General features: G+C 42.9%; 1 protein-coding gene across 4 annotated transcripts; it reads right to left on the bottom strand.

Moving 5' to 3' along the window:
- Positions 1–1,915: 1,915 nt before the first annotated feature.
- hcfc1a (host cell factor C1a) lies at positions 1,916–15,557 on the bottom strand. Of its 4 annotated transcripts, none has more exons than XM_083667793.1 (28): positions 15,526–15,557; positions 15,185–15,302; positions 13,836–14,036; positions 12,044–12,192; positions 11,690–11,850; positions 11,360–11,568; positions 11,151–11,235; positions 10,903–11,009; positions 10,466–10,645; positions 9,958–10,305; positions 9,601–9,737; positions 9,336–9,506; positions 9,006–9,230; positions 8,677–8,784; positions 8,353–8,569; positions 8,107–8,243; positions 7,690–7,828; positions 7,363–7,583; positions 6,262–7,234; positions 5,071–5,216; positions 4,473–4,818; positions 4,000–4,305; positions 3,781–3,875; positions 3,527–3,661; positions 3,263–3,448; positions 2,767–3,064; positions 2,192–2,255; positions 1,916–2,057 (listed from the first exon to the last, which is right to left on the bottom strand). In XM_083667793.1, exons 3-28 carry the CDS (start codon positions 14,029–14,031, stop codon positions 2,018–2,020), a joined length of 5,379 nt encoding a protein of 1,792 aa, XP_083523919.1. In that variant the 5' UTR covers positions 14,032–14,036; positions 15,185–15,302; positions 15,526–15,557; the 3' UTR covers positions 1,916–2,017. The 4 variants fall into 4 exon arrangements, with proteins under 4 accessions (XP_083523919.1, XP_083523920.1, XP_083523922.1 ...); XM_083667794.1 differs by having other exon boundaries at positions 8,677–8,781; XM_083667796.1 differs by having other exon boundaries at positions 10,063–10,305.
- Positions 15,558–19,556: the final 3,999 nt, after the last annotated feature.

Genomic DNA, 19,556 nt, shown 5'->3' with positions numbered 1-19,556 from the left:
CAAAATAATGGATGTATACGAAATAGGTTTTTCATAAAGTAAATCAGGAAAAACTGGAGACTGAAACCTACAATTTTGAGGAAGGCTGAGTTCTCATTGGCTCCCTTCTCTAGCCAGTTCAATTCAGAAAAAGTTATCTATTTTGCAAACCACTGATACAGTCCACTCTAAGACCCTGTCTGTTATACTCATGTAATTTGTCAATACAAATCTTTAGGTATTGTAAAAATGAACTTTGCAGTGATTCAGACTGCTACACCGAATAGGTTTGACAAATGGAAATCAAAACGATTGATCAGGGACACGGTATATATTTCTTTTTCTTTTATATGTCAAGACACAAAAGGCAATCAAGAGATGACCAACATGTAAAAACATTTTTGTTACAGGTAATTTATATAAAAGGCCAAGATGTTATTTTTTTTCTTGCTATATGAAGGAACTAATTTACAAGTGAGTCCACTCCAAACACTGACAATGCCCCCTCCGTGCCTATTTAAAGACATACAGGTTTACATTTCACTTTCACTTCAAACGTGCACACCTCTTCTGTAATGTGAAATACAGAGCCGCAAAAAAATAATTAAAATTGTATTTGACAATTTCACATAACTCCTCAACAGTTTAGTGAAAGTAAGACTACTAATATAATTTGTCATGTTCTAAAACACATGTAGGGGAAGGCCAAGCCACAAATTCATGAGCCTAAAATTGCAGACTACTGACTGGAAAAGGGGTTATATTGGGGGAGAAGAACTGTATGAGAGAACTATTTTTGATTTTCTTCATTATATTCCTTTGATTTCCAGGTTTGGCATACAAAAAGCGACACAAGCATTGTAAGATGTCGTAAACAAAGTAAAAGCCCTCCCCTCTGGGTCTGATTAAAGTTCCCTTCAGTCCTATTTCATCTGTGGTCCAAGTCAGAACAAATACAAAAAGTATTTATTTTTCATACACTCTGATACAACAAGAATGTACAACTGATTGAACCAAGATTTTAAAATATAGTGGCTACCTCAACACTGCCACCCCTCTTCCCACAAACATGAAAACTATGGGGTTGAACAATAGTTTAAAAAAAAGACAAAAAAGACAAAAAGTGACGTTTTAAAAAATGCACACTGACATACGCGCACACACGCACACATACAGGAAAAAGCTTAAAAAATACAAAAATAAACTACACAAAGATCTTCTGCATCATTGCTTGCTAATTTTTTGGGAAGATTTTGCAAGATTTTTGTGTGCTGCAAGTCTCATCAGTCCAAGCAAAGTCTGTCATTTTCTACAAATCTCTTCCTTCGTCATTCCTTTGTCCACTTCACAGCATCAGCAATCAGTTCTCATCTCATGGTAAAAGAACACATTGATGACATTACCAGGAGACTGGAGTCCAGTATGATGTCTGTATAGATTGGTTTCTTGATGAAGTGAATTTCTTCTTTGAGGAAAATATATTCCCTTAAATGAGGACAAGTGCTGTTTGTTTTCCAGATGATTCCTCCTCTCTTAACTAACTGCTTCCTGTTCACCACACCCTCCAACTGTACATCCTCTCCATGTAGTCTCTGTCTACATCCCCCAAAGAGTAAAAAAAAAAGTCAAATTAAGCTCAGACCAGCTCACAGCTGATAAAGCTGTAAATGTTTCTCTACGCTGTTCAACTACTGAAACTAGCAAAAAATATGTATATTAGAGGAAGGAGAAAAGCAAAAAGAGCAAGAAAAAAACACTTAACTGAAGAAGAAGCTATAATGTGCTTTTCATTTGTGTGTTGCTTTACAAATAGCATGACCTACAGAAAAAGGGGTCTCGTCTACAGAACCATCTCTCTGAGATTTACTTTCCTCTTGGTTTTATTTTGCCATTTGCATCTGTTGCTGGCTAGATCTGGGTCAAACTTGAGGATGGGGTGAAGTCAGGATGAGGATGAAGAGATGGAGGGATCAGTCTTCCTGGTCAAAAAGGACAGCAAGTGGGAGGGGGGGAAATGGGGTGGGGGCATCTGTGCATCTCACTGGTCCGTTCTTGCTTTCTTTGGACCAGTAGTCTTACTACAGGGGCAGAGAGAAACAAAATTATATTTTTAATACAAAAAAATGTTTGTCAGGGTTGAGGACATGAACATCCCCAACCTGTCTGTGATTAAAACATCTGTGGAATATAGATGAAGGATCAAAGTACTTACATATCTGGTGTGGAGACTGGTCTTTTTGGGGCAGGCTTTGTGGAGGCACCATCTTTGCTGGATTCTGGAAGGAGAGAGAGTGAAATAAGTTCAGAAAGAACAATTACTTGCATTGACATCATTTAACCCATTTGTGCCTAATGCCGCGCGACGCAACATTGCATCTACCGCCGGTTGCTGCGTGGCGCAGCATTTTTGATTTGTCGTAATTTTCATGAGTGCAGCATATAATGCACTGTCATTGGTTCAAATACACATGAGGTGGGTCTTGTTGATTTTTTAAAACCACGTGAGCACCCAAATGTCGTGTGGTTCGCCGAAAATCACGTAAATCAATCAGACATACACGTGCGTTTATTGTAGATTTTTTAAACGCACGTGTATGTCTGATTGATTTTCGGCAAACCACACGACATTTGGGTGCTCACGTGGTTTTAAAAAATCAACAAGACCCACCTAATGCGCAACGCAGCAACCGGCGGTAGATGCAATGTTGCGTCGCGCAGCATCCGGCACAAATGGGTTAAAACAAGAGCAGTGTTTTGATCAGCGTGAGTTTGAACAAGTTTGCCCACCTTGAAGCCATCGGACTTGTGTGGCAGGGCCGTAGCCCTTCTCATTGCGTGCGGCGATGCGAAAGATGATGGCGGGCTTGGTAGTGTAGTCGATGTGGGCATTGGAGAGGCTGGAGGACTGCACCAGACAGGAGGGGTTGGGTCCACAGTACACACGCATGAAGGCCAGCTGGGCTGGGGTGGAGGCCTTGGGCTCGGCTGTCTGGGTGCTCTGGATGGCCAGGTACACAGAGTACTCAATGATCTTTCCTGATGTCACAGAGGGAGGCTCCCAGGTGAGATGGGCACCATCTGGACTCTGAGGGGGAAGACAGTGTGAATGATTAACAAGAGTCGCAAAAGGAGCAACCAGACACTTATAGGACAGCAAATAAGAGATTTGGAACCATTATTTAAACAGAAGGTAACATATCTACAATCCACACTTCTAAGAAAGAATCTTGACTTCAAGTGATACAAACCAAATACTTCTCCAATACATGTGCAAAAGTTGTACCTTGCTGATTTTGATGGCACACGGTGCTCCAGGGAAGCCTGGTAGGCAGGTCTTGAAAGCAGAGATCTCAGAGAAGGCCCCACGCCCACAAGCATTGATGCCAGCGACACGGAACTTATAGGCTGTGCCAGACTGTAATTCCATTTTCTTCATCTGGTTATAGTCTGGGATGGTGCCCGAGTCATCCTGCAACAGAAAGATACCATTAGAGCCAAAGTTTCTTAACTTCTGGTCCTCTTGGTGTAAACCATCAGTAAAACTTACCTCTACTTGAGAGTCATCTCCTGGCATGTAGAAGTGGGTGACCACCATGTTTGTCACCTTGATGATTCCAACATCAAACCATTGGTTATCTTTTCTTACAAGGGTCTTTAGTGGGGCTGGTTGAGGGGTTTGTTTCTGTAAGAGACCAATACAAAATGGGGTTAAAACTGTTGTGCCATTGAACTGTCCTTTCCCATTCTAATTATGAAACTATGCTATAAGCTAAGGAGAAAAAGTAAGACGATAACACCTACCCCTCCCGCGATGCCGTTGGCCACCTCTGCTAGGGCAGCTGCAGCTTGCAGCTTGGCTGGACTGGCGACAGAAAATGTGCTTGAGGGGGCCAGAGCTGTAAAAAAAAAAAAAAAAAAAAAAAAAAAGGAGAGAGGTCACAATAAGATCTATAAAAACACCATTCAACAGTCACAACGTATACATTGGATGTACGTGGCGAAAAAACAACAAGGACTTACTCTCAGCAGAGGTGCGTGGCAGCAGTGAGGCCACAGCTCTGGTGACAGCTGCAGCCATCTCATTGTGTCCGTTGCTCTCTGATGCGGGGTCATTAAGGCTGTCGGCTGGTGCCAAGCCCTCCGTGGGAAGGGAGGCTTGGGCGTTGCCTTGCTGCTGGGCTGCTGCTGCTGCGGCCTGGGCCTGAGCCTGAGCCTGGGCCTCCTGGAGCTGCTGTTGCTGTTGTACCAGGGCTGCCAGCTCCTGCTGGGTCAGGACGATGGGTATGGTGGTGGTCTGCTGAGCATCTGAGCCAGAGTCACCCTCATCTGGGAATACACAACTTGACTGTGAGATTCTGACATTGGGGTAAGACGTTGTTGTTGTTGTTGTTGTCACAAATCCTGAGACTAGCTCATGTCATTTACCATCACAGACAGCATGATGATACACTCATAAATTGCAATTCAAATGGGACCATATGTGGGGTACTTACTCATGACAGCCTGCTGTGCTGCCTGGAGGACTGCCTGGATGGCCAGGGCCTGGGCCTTCTCTGTGGCTGCAGCCTGCGCCGCTGCCTCCGCTGCTGCAGTCACAGCCAGCTCCTCTGCAGATAGCCCCGTCACCATGAGGGTGTTGGCCTGGCCCTCTGACATCAGCTCTGGGGGCAGCCCAAGGGCCTCAGCGTCATGGGAGGTGGTGGCCACTGCTGCTTGTGTCTCCATAGCTGTGGCTCCCTCCTCCATGGGCATGGCTCCCGCTGACGGCTCTTCCATCTGCATGGGCTCCACTGTGGCGGCTGCTGCCTCTGAGCTGCCCTCTGTGATAGACGAGATGGACTGGAGAAAGAGAGGTCAAATGGTAAAGATAATATTGATAATGCATTTATTTAATTACAATTTCATTTAAATTGCTGTATTGCTGATCTGGACAGAAATGCCTTCAGCAAGAATTAAGTAACCAGTGAGTGGTTTTATATTGCTTGTATATATTACTGTATACATTACTTATATTGCTCCTGCACAAATATTGCTTGTGCAGGAGTGGATTATAGACTATTTATCTACTGTGAGAATCAGTGTTGCTCTTACAGGCACTGAGGGACCGGGGACTGGTGTGGACTGAGTGACAGTAGTGATGGCCTTGCTCTGGGTAGTGGCTGGGATTGTTCCTGATGCAGTGGTGGAGGGGACCTCTGTGTTGGTGGTACTGTCTTCTCCACCCTCACTCTGCTGGGCTGTAGGCAACAGATTAACAGAAATGTCAGTAAGCATACATTTTGAAATGTAGTGAAAATACTGTAGAATTCTAACTAGAAAAATAGGTTCCTGAAGAAACTTCTAGGACTTGCAAAGTCTTATTTTGGCAGTAGAAAAAGCGTAATGATTGTTTGGACAATTGATAGATAAGTTTGAGTCCTATTACTGATAAAGTTAAAGATGGTTTGCTTGGTGGGTTGGATGGATAAATTGATAGCTAGATGGATTTATAGATAAATGGATAGATGGGGTTAGAGGATGGATAGATACATAAAAGGATAGATAGATAGATAGATGAGAGAAGGTTAGATAGATATAGATAGGAGTTTAAGAGAAGGTTGGAGGATATAGATAAAAAGTTAGATAGATGATGGAAACATAGATGGTTAGATAGATGAGGAGAACGGATAGATAGATAAAAGGATGGATAGATGAGAGTGATAGATTAGGTTAGATAGATGAGAAGGTTGGAGGACAGATAGATGGATAGATAGAAGAGAAGGTTAGATAGATAGATATATTGATAGATTAGAGAGGGGAGAACTGGTAGCCTAGAAAGTACATTGTTGTGTATTCATTCTAAGAATGTTTTCTGCAGGTCTCATGCTGTTATTATGTAAGAGTGTTTTATGTAACTCCTTGGCAGTTGCAGTAACAAAGGAGCTCACAGAATGTTGGCCTAAATCAACATTCCACTTTTTTAACGGGTGAGAGTATTTGGAGTTACAAAAGCTGAATAGATTTTTTTAGACATTTTACAATTGGATTGGTGTGAATAGCTTACAAATTGTAGGAGTAGCAGCAGGCAGAAGAATTGGAATAATAAGTAAAGTATGAAGAAGAACAATAGTTTGACTTGCTGAATCAAGCCGACTAAAAAGCTGCTCGATACACAAACTGCGCCTCCCGCTAAGTGCAAGTATTCTGGGTCACAAAATGTGTATATTTTCTATGGTAATATCGCCCAACCCTAGTGCTGTCTGAATGAGAGCCTAGTTGAGTTGGGATGCTGAGGCAGGATACCTGTGGCGGTGGTTGCCGTGTTGGTGGTCCCAGTCTCGTGGGTTTCACATGGGGGGTTGGTGCACACTCTCTGCACTGTCCCTGTGCCTGTCTGGTTCCCAGCAATGCTTGAGGTGGCTGTGGACGGGGTGTTGGTGGTCCCCGTTTCGTGGGTTTCACAGGGAGGGTTTGAGCACACCCTCTGCACAGTGCCCGTCTTCCCTACTCCCACACTGGATGAGGACTGAGTGGCAGTGTTGGTGGTGTTTGTTTCATGGGTCTCACAGGGCGGGTTGGAGCAGACTGTTGCGCCCGAGACAGGATTGGGGCTCTGCACTGTGCCAGTCTGGGCTGAACCCATGTTAGAGAGAGCAGTGTTGGGAGGGAAGACTCCGGGGGAAGTTGAGGTGGTTGTCTGAGAGGGAGAGGAGGACAGAGATGTGGAGTGAGATGCTGAGCTACTCAGGACAGTGCTTACTTGGTTAGAGCCCATGTTAGAGCAGACGGTAGCAGACATGTTAGAAGTGCCCGTCTTGTGTGTCTCTGACGGAGGGTTTGTACACACCCTCTGTTCACCCCTCATGTTGGCGGAGGCAGTAGTTGCTGTGTTGGTGGTTCCAGTCACATGGGTTTCACATGGAGGGTTGGAGCACACACGCGGCACAGACATGTTTGCAGACGCAGTGGTTGCTGTGTTGGTTGTGCCCGTCTCATGGGTCTCACAAGGGGGGTTAGAGCAAACTCTCTGTACCCCACCTATGGTGGAAGAGGCTGTGGTCGCAGTGTTGGTGGTTCCGGTCTCATGTGTCTCACAAGGAGGGTTGGAGCAGACCAAGGTGACAGTACCAGGGCCATCCCCGGCCGCAGCCTCAGTGGAGGTGGGCTGGTCAGAGGTGGGAGAAGCCAGGATGGACATGGGAAGATCCTGCACCGGCTGGGCCTCAACACCACTGGGGGTGGTGATGAGAGTCACCTGGGTGGGCTGGTTCACCGACTGTGAGAAGTACAGGGGGAGAAAATAGATAATGATCATCAATGAGAAAAGCAAAATTCACAGTAATAATTACATTTCATGTTTCAATTCTACACAATCCAGGGACGAGCAGAGCTGATAGGTCTTACCTGCATGGGGATGGTGGAAGAGGATAGAGTTGATGCTGTAGTCAAACTTGTCTGAACAGCTGACACAGTGATGGCAGTGGGGTTGATAACTTGGCTGGACAGGGTGGCAATGGTGCCCAGGGTGGTGATAGGAGTTGCTAGAGAGGTGTTGGCACTGGCTACACTGCCACCTGCCAGGCTGGTGGAGACAGTGCCTGTGACTGCCCCAAGGTTGGTGACACCTAGGAGAAAAGAGACGGGCAGACAGCTGAAACTTGAGCAGACAGGTAATTATCTCAACTTTCACACAAGAGGTAGCACATTCTGTGTGTAGCATCTCATCCTTACCAGTTGTTCCCTTGACGACCAGTGTAGTGACAGTTGGCTTCACGCCAGACACGGTCCCTGGGGTGACGAGTCGGACTCCACCCATGGGTACAGTTCGCAGAATGGTGCCAGGTTGGCCTGGTGCACCCTTCAAAACCACCTAAAAAAGACCAGATGATGGTATGATGAGTGCAGTTCTGACAATTGCACTGCACTTATCCACTGGAACAAGACATTTGATACTGGCAAATGTATTTGTAGCACTATAGCACCAAATATACTCCCAAAAAGTATGCAAGCATTTAAACTGGTAAAAATAAGCTGCTCTTTAAGTTACTGTATGAGATTAACTGTCCACAAAAGGCCACATAAAATCTTAATAATAAGAACCACGATAAAATGTGTTATAAAAGTTTGATAGTTAGTTATGTGAGCTACCTGTGTCAGTCCCTGCTGACCAACTGCTGTGCCTAGCTTAGGCATGGCAGTGAGGATTTTGCCAGGGGTGCCAGCGGTCATCATCTTTGTGGTGAGGTAGGTGATGGGTGTCTTCATCCCTGTGCTGCTCGTCACACCTGTAGATGGTGAAGATAGTGAACATGTATGGTCATAGGCTGTGTCAGTGCCCAATACAAGTGTAACACTTGAGTAATCAAGATCACAATCAACACCCTCAGTTCTGACCTGTGGCTCCAGGCTGGCTCATAATAGCAGACATGGGGATGGTCTTGATGATGGTGGTGCCCTGTTTGGTTGTGGTGGGCGACATGCCGCTGATGTTCAAGATGGTGGGTTTGTTTCCAGTGCCCCCTGCCTGGGACGTGGTGATGTAGGTGGTGGGCTTGCCGTCCGCAGAAGTCACCATTTTCAGTATGGTGCCGGCAGGAAGAGGACCCTTGGTCTACGGAGGACAAAAGTAGATTATGAAAATGAAAAAAGTGAGAAACATCTGAACCTGTTCATGGAGTTAAATTACCTCCCTGTCCTGCACTCATGCAGATAGCTGACCTGTATGAGCTGTGTGAGAGGGTTAGTGGAAGCCTGGCCTGTAAGAGCTGATGTCTGCCCTGGCTTGGTTTGTACCACAGACATCATCTTGCCAAGGTTGGAGAACTGCTGACATAGGAGAGAGACTCACATTAATGAGTCACCAGAGAACATCACAGTATTTGGAGATTTGGTGTCAGGAGATCAGTATCATGTGGACAACTAGGTATATTATTTAAACTTAACTGACCCCAACATCAATGCAGATATATTAACTAATACATATTTTATTAGCCACTGTGGTTCTACATTTATCATTATATATTATCATGGGTTCAGGCCTATCTTACCAGTGTGCCACTTCCTCCCATGGTGAGGGGGCTCTTGACCAGGGTGATGGTCTTGGTGACTCCTCCCACCATGGTGGTGACAACCTGGTGTTGCTGGGCTACAGTGACCGTGCCAGATTTGTGCACAGTGATGATGGGCCTGGTGGGTGTGTTGGGAGAGGACACAGTCGCTGTGCCCACCTGTGCCGCAGCAGTCTTGAGCATTCGGGTGGCTGGGTTACTGACCTGGAAATAGAAGAAAATTAAAGGTTTTTGCCTGACAAATATATATATATATGTGTGTGTGTGTCAAATATATGTGTAAAGGAAATGAATTTATGAGAATCATACCATGACTGGAGATGCCATTTTGACAGTGGTGGAGCCAGCAACAGTTTTGACTAGTGTAGCACCCGCTGGAACGTTGAGCACAGTGCCTGAAGAGGGCGGGATCTTCTGTGTGGCTGCTGCAGCTGCAGCCAAAGCCGCCATGCCACTCATCTGAGGGCTGCTGCCAATTGACTTAAGAGGAAAATAAACATTTTATTATGCATTGCTCTCAGATGAGTGGCATGTCGTGTAATGATTGATAATACCAATGGCATTTTTTTTTTACCGTCTGGGCAGGCACGACCATGCGAACTCCGGCCGGAAGTGATGTCACAGTGACAGGAGATTTCCCAATTTGGTTGGGGCGCACAGTGACAATGGAGGTCCCAGTGCCAGACTGAGGAACTGCAACCTTCAAGACAGCTGTAAAAACAACAGAACACCTGCTCAATACAGTTGTTGAGGTCTTCACTGGCTACAAATAATATTGGGCAAACACTGCGTGTCAAAATACAATGATCTATTAAGCTGTAGCCTGCCATGCAAACTGTACATTTTACAACACTCCACATACAGTACAAGGCTCAGACAACCTCCACTGACAAAGCATTAGAGTGGGTCAGCAATATTGTGCAGGGTTTACCTGGCCCACAAGTTGTGGAGGCAGCCAGAGGGCTTCCTGGCATGTTGGGTAGGAAAGGCAGGCCAGAGGCTGTAGGAGAGGCAGCCTGGGGCAGCAGAGTGATACCTGTGTGTGGTAGGCTCTGAGCAGAGGGAGCGGCTGCGGCTGGTGCTGGGCTCTTGGGTGAGTTCCCTGGCAGAGACGGGGTGAGACTGAGGGCCGGAGAGGTTGCAGCCGTGGCAGATGGGATGTCATACTTCTGTAGCTGCAGCAGGTAGGTGTCTGCGGTGGACACTGCGCCCCAGCTCACCTCCAGAGAGTTGGTGTTGGCACGAACTAGCTGCACTCTTGACGGAGCATGAGGCCTCTCTGTGAGCAACAGATAAACATAATAATGGTTGCATTTATTGTAAGCAACCAGCATTAGCCGAGTAAGGCTTGCTCAGTAAATACTATGAAATGCAGTCGGCTTGTTTCACAATAGTAAATCAATAATATGACGTAAATTAATAACATAAACCAGACTCACCTGTCTCAAGGTACCAGAGGTCTTTGCAGCACACTTGGTTGTTCCATGCTTTGCGGTAACCGTCACGCCCGCTCCAGACATACAATCTGGCGTTGATGGCCACAGAACAATGACCTGCTCTGGCACGTGGGATATTGTCCTCTAGAGTGTCCATCAAAACAGAATCCCAAGACATGGAGTCTGGATTAAAAGAAATAACAAGAGTGGAAAAATTATGATTAAAAAAGGGTTGCCCATCTCCATGAGGGTTACAATTACACATTTTGTCCACCAGATGGCACGGTACAATTACTTTGAGCAAAGCATCATGGTAAACAGTTGAGCTCAGACTAAGCTTGAAAGCTACTCAACAGACAAACATAGACTAAGAATATTAAACAATGTGTAAGGTTTAATTCAACGATTAACACCAATAGCTGAAAGTGAAGCAGACAAACCGAGATTTAGGCAGGCCAGTGTGTTTGTACACTTCCATTCCTTCTCATGTGTGGCCACCTTCACGTCGTCCATAACCAGGGGAACCCATCCCCCAAACACAAACATCCTATTATCAGGGGAGATTAAGATATCAGAATCAAGCAGTCATATAGCGGGTACAAAAGCTTCATCTTATCATTACTACTGAGATCTAAATGATCGCTAAACTATTGTTTTAGAATGTATTGGAAATTCAAGGAGATCTCACTTGTTTGTGATCGTGATGGCAGAGTGGAGACTCCTGGGCAGAGGCGCTGTACCATTCACTGAAGGTTTACTCCATGTTAGGGTGTCTACAAAACACAGCGATGGTGGAAAATACTAATTTGAAAAGCCCGATTCACTTCATAATAATGTATACATAAATGGTGACATTTCACAATTATTCCAGTTCACTATTCTCAGGTACCGGCTTACCAATATCAAGGGACCATAGATCTCCCAGGCGACAGCCACTCATCCCTCCATAGATGATCAGGCGAGATTTCTTGCTCGTCTTTTCTGTGTACACCACTGCAGTATGGCTCTCGCGAGGAGGAGGCAAAACTCCATATGTGATTGGCATATCCCAGCCGACAACACTGGAGCCAGCACGAAGCTCCAGGGTGTAAAGATCATTCAGGTATCTAAAAACCAAAATAAGTCAGTCAGACTAAAATTCTTCAAGGCCTATTTGCTGTCATTTCACTACATCATCAGTTTAACCAGCTACACATTTCATGTCTCCTTCTAATATGGTAAATGTACCTGGGAATGTTGTTTTTGGGGTCCTCACTGTCGTTGGCCAGTCCACCAAACAGGTAGCACTTGTTGCCCACCAGAGAGAAACTGTGGCCAAGTCGAGGACAAGGAGGGGGGCCATTCTTGGGAGCCTTGGGTTTCAACTTTTTCCATTCCCATCTGCTGGCCTGAATAACAAAACATCATAAGACATATTGCAAGGATTTTAGATGAGAGGCTAGATGGATGTCCTTCAAACTGCATCTTGACCATTGAGCAAAATGTGAAGAACAGATTTGCAACCAAATAAAAATACTATTTTGTGCTTGGTATAAGGACTGTTTGAATATCAGTGTGTAAAGGCATGCAATTAGGGCCTACCTGTAGCTCATAGAGATCATTGCTGTATTTTCCATATTCCACCATTCCACCAAACACCAGCAGCCTGGTACCATCACAAACAAAACCGTATGCAGCACAGCCAGGGGGAATATCTCCACGAACCGCAGGAATAAACCATTGGTTTGTTGCTAGAATAAAAACATTAAGAGGAAGCAGTTAACCAATACTGTTTGGTGGTCCAGTTGTGTATGAGGGGTGAATCTGTGTCTTCCAGTGGTTTAAAAAGAACCCAAAAGTCATACTTAAGCAAACTTGCGGGGGGAAAAATACTCAAGTAAAAGTCATCCATACAAATGCTATTTGAGAACAACTAAAAAAGTATCTGGTTTCAAATTAACTTCAGTATCAAAAGTAAAACTGTGCTGTTTATTTGAAAAGCTGTTTTAATTCGTTCTTTCTGACATGATTGAAGTCAAAATGCTCAAATTAAGTTAAGGGTGGGCGATATGGCCTAAATAATATAATATTCATATATAATTAGCGTGTCCTCATCCATCGTGTTTTTACCACCTACCCACGTTGGTGTATTACTGTTTACAGGAAGTATGATTGTGAATACACCGTGAAAAGCATGCGGAAAGTGCAAAAATATCGCTTGGAGCATAGCGTCTCAAATAGAACCAGTTTCTATTTGAAACACTGGAGAAAACAAGCGCTAGCAAACGCACGCGAGCGGTGTGGATGACGAGATGGAATAGAATGGGAACGTTAAAGAATTTTGCAACGCTCGCACGTTGTTGACCAGAGGGTAGTATGGGAAGGAAAACGATCTTCTCCTGTCCTGGACAGTAGCCAATTTTCCCATCCTGTCACAATACCACTACAACCTGATTCGTGTCTCTGAAAATTCTTCACTTTATTCTGTAATCCATAGGGATTATATTTATTATAATAATAATAATAATTATTGTTATAGAGCGTATAATAGGAGAATTTACATTTTCGCGGGTATTGTATGTATTGTAGAGTCTATGAAATTGCTAATTTTACAGATGAGCTAAAGCTTGATTCGTCATATTGTTTTTATATTCATGTCAACGGTATGAATTCAACGGTTGGCGGCTCCATACACAATCTGCACGTGACGACGTCGAGAGCGGTCTTGCCTATCTATACCTCCAAAATCACGTTGTTCTCACGCCTCTGAATTATTATTATTTTATTTTGTTTGGAGCTCCGCCAAAGCAAGGTATTTAATTGCGTTAACGAGGCGTCACACATTTCTGCTACTTTCTGCAAAGCATTTCCCCTAGTGGTGTACGACTCGACGACTTTGAGTGGACCCCGATTCCAAAATTCCAAACTGTCCCAAAATGAATTTTGAGTCGACTCCGACTCCAAAGATGTTTTGATAATTGAACAACATCGTGCATCAATAAAAGAAATAGCACTCAAGTAGACCTATGTTAGAGCATAGACGTGTGAGACACTGTGCACACACTGCCGTCCATTTTTTTTTTAGCGCGCCATTTTTCTTCACTCATGTACTTTGTTCCACCAGACGGCGACAATTCCACATTGTAGTCATGCATTTTCCAGCACAATACCAAAGGTCTCTTTACTCAACACTCTCAGAAGAGGGGACCACTCTACTGAAATTGTAGAGCATGTGCTGCGGCCATCGGATTAGTTACAAAAAATAGCCATCACAGAAAAAATAGAAGAGGTAAAGATTTGCAACATCAGACATACATAGTCTACTGCACAGATATATTGACAGTGTACTGGAACGGAGGACAGTTGCATACATGATAAAACAAGGTGGTCTTACCTGTGTTGTAGACATGCAATTCATCAACTATTCCTTCATTTCCTCCTCCAAACACAACCATCAATTCCTTTATGGCAACGGCTCTGTGACCATGTCTGGGCCGAGGGACAGGGCCAGACCACCCAAGAACCCGCTTCCATCGCGGCTGCAGAACGGAACCAGTGGTCCCAAGGACCGTGGAACCAGCAGAAGACATGTCCTCTTCAGAAGAAAATAAATACATAAAATTAAGATTGATGCCAAGTATTCGGGTTTAATATGCTTCATATGTAACCCGTAAATCACAAATCTTGCACAGTCGGGATTGAACGTGCAATGGATTGATGAAACCGAAATAGATAGCTAGTTTAATCGAATTTGAAAAATCAAGAACATAAACTTTAGGGAGGCCACCATTCTTATGACGGTTTCTTTGCAATATAAGAAAAGCCGGTCACTGGGATGAACATTCACTCCAAAAATGCATGTGCATTCGACACAGCGACACCGTAGATAACAACGCTCTATTACATTTACATTTTATTTTGTGATATTGAATTTAAACATGAAAGATTTATATAGCAACCATAGAGTGACAATCCATGGAAGCCGCCATCTTGTAACAACCAAACAAACCCCCGCCAGTCTGAAAAATGGCGGAAGATAATACAAATGAAAAGACAAACAACGGGGTTGGATATCTTAATTGAAGGATTGAATCTTCTAATATAACAACAACAGACACACGTCATATTTGACTTGAACAACATGGCCAAAGCAATGGATGTACAACGAATGAACGCTTAACGCATTTGTAATCAGACCCCTGTTTACAGTCAATTGCTATTTTCATGCTTCTCTGGGAGTCGCCATATTGTCAAGCATTGAATGCATCACCCACTTCAACTAGTACTCGAATTATATTGACATTTCAAGCAATTTCAACCAGCTACATAATGACGTTCGAAAGTCTTAACTTTGGCGGTCACACAATCGTAGGAAACCGCACGTGTACAGTCACACTAGCCTGTCGCTTATTCTTCGCTAGCTGATTTAGCCATAAGTAGCTAGCTACTACTAGCACATCGTCATGTACCGACTGCATACAAACGCTGTTATATACATTCATATTTTACAATGCATTATGTGCCTAGTGCAAATGAAACACAAACAGTGTATTGTTCAATGAAGCTGCATGGCATTCAATCCCAGTTGGATAATGTTTTTATTTTTCATGCCGTCTGTGGAAGCAGCCATCTTTTCGAAAATCGGCCTACTTTTAAGCTCCCTCAAGAAAAATGGCCGAGCAGTTTGCCACAACAAAACATGTATATTTACAGAATCTGAGGTCCATATAGTATGCTACTTACTTCTTTCGATGCACTATTTCCAATAAGATGATTTGGGGGTCTAATATTGATACACTAGCCCAAGTTCGTTCGATTTGTTAAGAAGTATTCCCTCTCATGCCTGCCTGGAAGCTGCCATCTTCTTGACAACCAAAAGGGGAGGAAAACACAACGATTTTGGCGTCACCCAAAACAAACATGGCGACTGGCATAACACCGCAGCCGATTAATCGATACTATTCTAAATCAAATAATAATTATAACTTTTAAACAACCTCAACTGTTTCGTCTGAACTATTTCAAATGCACAATTTCGACCTCCTAAACCTTTTCTTTAGTTCGAAAGAAGTTATCATACTTACACTGGGTTACATTGTCCCTTACTAAAGATGGCGACATACAAAACATCTAATGCAGATTTTAAACAGTTGTCGTACACAACAAATCAGATCATGTAAGGCGTTCTTGTTGTTAACTTTCCTTTCTTTGTATCAACATATGCAGAATCAATTGTGTTATTATTATGAACACTTTCTCAAACTTCACATAGTTAGAGTCCCGCTCAACAACACAACCTAGAGGATGCACATTACCACGCCCCCACTCTCCAACACTGTTTCAGTCACATCAGTACGTTTACACACCTCATGCAGGTGTTGTGGCGCCTGTATGCACGCCATGCATTTATGCTCATATGTATGTCGGCATATGTAGGCTATGTATGCATGTAGCGATGTGTGTATGCATAAATGTATGTATGCATGTATGTTATTATCTATAGTGACAGTGGTGTACATTTGTGACATTTGTATAGTGACAGTCCCACTCAACAACACAACCTAGAGGATTGTCACGCCCACACTCTGCATCACCACTGTTTTAGTCTCATGTTTTAGTCCATCAGTGGTGGAATAGGTACCCAATTTGTTTTGTTGACTGTTATTTTATACATGAATGGATGGATGGAGGATGAATTAATTATTTTACGATTAATACTTTAAAGCTATATTCCAAATCCATTTACAGCTGAATGGGTGTCAATGGGGCAGACATTTTCTGCTCTGTCTAGCCCTAGGCCTTTAACAACTTAATCTAAAAACACCACTTTCACAACTTTCACAAAATCCAGACTGGTGTCACTTGATTTATACATTTGAAGCTATATATATATAATACTCCATAATACTCAAATACCATTCACTACGTGCCACTCGCTCTCAATGGGGACTCATCTAAATGTATCTACTTTTTCGTCTTTTAAGTTAGACATCAAACCATCTTCAAAATGTCATGCTGGCCTACCTGAATTTACATGGATGTGTTAGTGTCATCTAACTTGTTCAACACAAATAATATGTATAATACCTATACATACTTTTTTTTACATTAACCAGGGAATAAGTTATCTATGAAAGTGTGCATACATATACTGTACCCATACCCAGAACCAACTCTGTGAACCTGTTTGATATTGTTGATTTACATTTTCTACTGGAAATTACATGTTATGTATATTTGTTTGTATGGAGCACACACTGGCTGGAGAACAGATGTATTAATTGGATGACTTAATTTGATTAATTAATTGGATAACTGCTAGTTGTGGAGGACAGAGAAGTTGATTGGATATGCCTAGCTGAGTAACAGCACTGTACAGTGGATAGTGTGTGTGCAGAGAGAAAGCAATAAATACAATACAAAAATGTGCACACACAATTTGAGTCTATTTCAGTGTACAGTATAGCCTACGTGGTCAAGTCAAGTCAAGTCAAGTCAAGTCAAGTCAAGCCAATCTTTGCTGTACCATAGAGGAAATGTAGCCTGCTCACAAGATGACAACAATACATCCAATACAGAAAATAAAGTGGGCTTAGAGATGCTTTAAAAAAAAGTCGTGATACTACACACGTTATCACGTTCTCCCTTTAGAGATTATAGGTGCATCGCACAATGGATAGATATTATCATGATGAAGAGAATTAATCCAAAACATTAGACTCGAAATTTGTTGTCTCAAGCGAGGTTGAGCAGCAGCGAGCCGAACGGCAACCATCCACGGCAACCATCATATCTTCACTAATGCTGCAGAGGAAATCCAAAGTACCAAAGCAGGGCCTAAAGTAATTCATAAGAGATCTTACAAAACATTTTCTCAGGACTCTTTCGTTGAAGATGTAAAACATGTACTGTATGTTGGTCTGATGTGTATTAGGAGAAGAATCCAGATGCATCAGGTAAGCAGGTAAGGTAGACAATCTATTTTATTCGAGAAAAAAACTAATTTATGAAAACCTCAGTACAGTATAAGAAATCAAAACATGAATATAAATAGTCCAGCTCACCCTAACCCTAACCCTAATCCTTACCCTAACCCTTTAGGTAACTCTTTACTCCATCATAAGGCCTACATAGTGCTGTAATGTTACAATACATATCATAAACAAATACAAAGCAAACTCAGCAGTTATCACCGACTATTTTTTCATGTGACCCTGATTTCAATTGTTTGCAATTTAGTCCTCTGTATCTCCGTCAAGACAGCATAGCACTGCAGAATAAAGCAGCTGTCAGGGGGATTTACAGGTTAGTCCCAAAATGCCAAGACATCCAGCACAAAGCCAGAGTTAAATCAACAGAGAGCGGATTACAGAGGGCCAAAATGCGTGTGATTAGCCGCCTTAACAGGATTGACTGGCAGATTAGCTGGCTGCAGTAACACTGATCTGTGTTGGGAAATGGGATCATCCTTATTAACCTGTTTTTTGCACAGGGAAACTAGATTAAGTTCAAAGAATGTGTGGTTGTTTATTTGTGTGTATGCATGTGTGTGTGTGTGTGTGTGTGTGTGTGTGTGCGTTTAGGTAGGAGGAAATGACTGGAAATCCTTCCTTTGAAGCGATAAGGCTGGGGCACTATGATACTATTGTTGAACTCTTAAGGCCTTATAAAAGTGAATTCAGTCCTCCATCAGGGATTGAGATGAACTTTAGAGCTCCAACTGAGACACTGAAGCGGCATTTAGAATTACCGGAGAAGAAAGTGATAAATATCAGAACTGGATTTTGAAAGGTTTTGGAATATTGGGCAGGTTAACGAGAATAAAATGAGGACTTCTTCATCCCTATCCCCCTGGAAACCAACAACATCACTCAGTCCCTTTCTGGTTCCCCAGGACCACCTAGCGGGAAAGATGATATTTATTCATTCAAGCGATGATTGATTGGTATTAACGGGCCCAAGGTGTGCCAAGAAAACATTCCCTACAGCATTACACCACCTCCACCATGAGAAGGTGTACAGGTGTTCCTAATAAAGTGTTTTGTGTAGTGTATAACACACCCATAAAAATCAGGGGAGAGTTGTATATACTTATTTGTAGATTGTTTATAGCACACTGAGAACAAAACAAATTGTTCAAAGCAATCAGAAACATGTTAGTTCACTGACATGACATGGCTCCAGTTGAAAGATTTGTAAACTAAAATATTTTTACACCAGAATTCACAACCTGTGGCATTTTGCCCGGAAACGATACAGATATATCGTAAGCATGTATAAAGTTGTTGTTTGTTTATTGATACTGTCATAAATTAAATCAATAACTGTCATAAAGCCTTTTATTTTAGACAAACATGCAAATACACAAAATTGAAAAATATATATACAGTAGCTGCTAACATTGTTTTCTGATGAAAATAAAATATGCAGCAAACTGGTAAACTACAGTGTTGTCTTCTGTGGTTAATAATAACAGTCACCCTCACCTTCCAGATCCAAACAGATACTGTAACTCCATGGACTCTGCCCACTTCTGATAACCTCTCACAGACTAGCTTAAACTACACTTTTAGTGAGGTTCTGTCCAAAAATTACTCAATCGAACAACCTACAATATATTCTATCTGAGTTGGTCCACAAGCAAGTGAGTTGAGAGTAGCTTAAGAGTGGAAGCACAAATCAGTCAGTCAGTCCATAGTCATCTAGTAAGTGCAGGATTTTACAGATACATTTGATCAATGAACCCTTAGGTCATGTCAGGTAGAATATCAGATCCTACACATCTTATCCTAAAATACAAAGAGGATAGGACGTTTCACCTGGATTGGCCGGTTAAGAGGCTCCTTATGCAAGGATGCTTACAAGTCTCCCTGTGGGCGTGTTTGGGCCGGTCGTGTGTGTGTGTGTGTGTGTGTGTGTGTGTGTGTGTGTGTGTGTGTGTGTGTGTGTGTGTGTGTGTGTGTGTGTGTGTGTGTGTGTGTGTACTAATGCAGTAATAAATGATGAATATACCGACTTTAAAAAAAAAAAGATGTGTACGTTTGGTAGGTGTTTGTGTTTAGTATGAAACTCCCTAAACATGTATGACATGTACTGTAGGATGATATGAATACCG

This window comes from Argentina silus, assembly GCF_951799395.1.
Source record: "Argentina silus genome assembly, chromosome: 4".
NCBI classification, from domain to species: Eukaryota; Metazoa; Chordata; class Actinopteri; order Argentiniformes; family Argentinidae; genus Argentina; species Argentina silus.
Note: the sequence above shows the minus strand (reverse complement) of the source record. Positions and strands in the feature narration are given on the sequence as shown.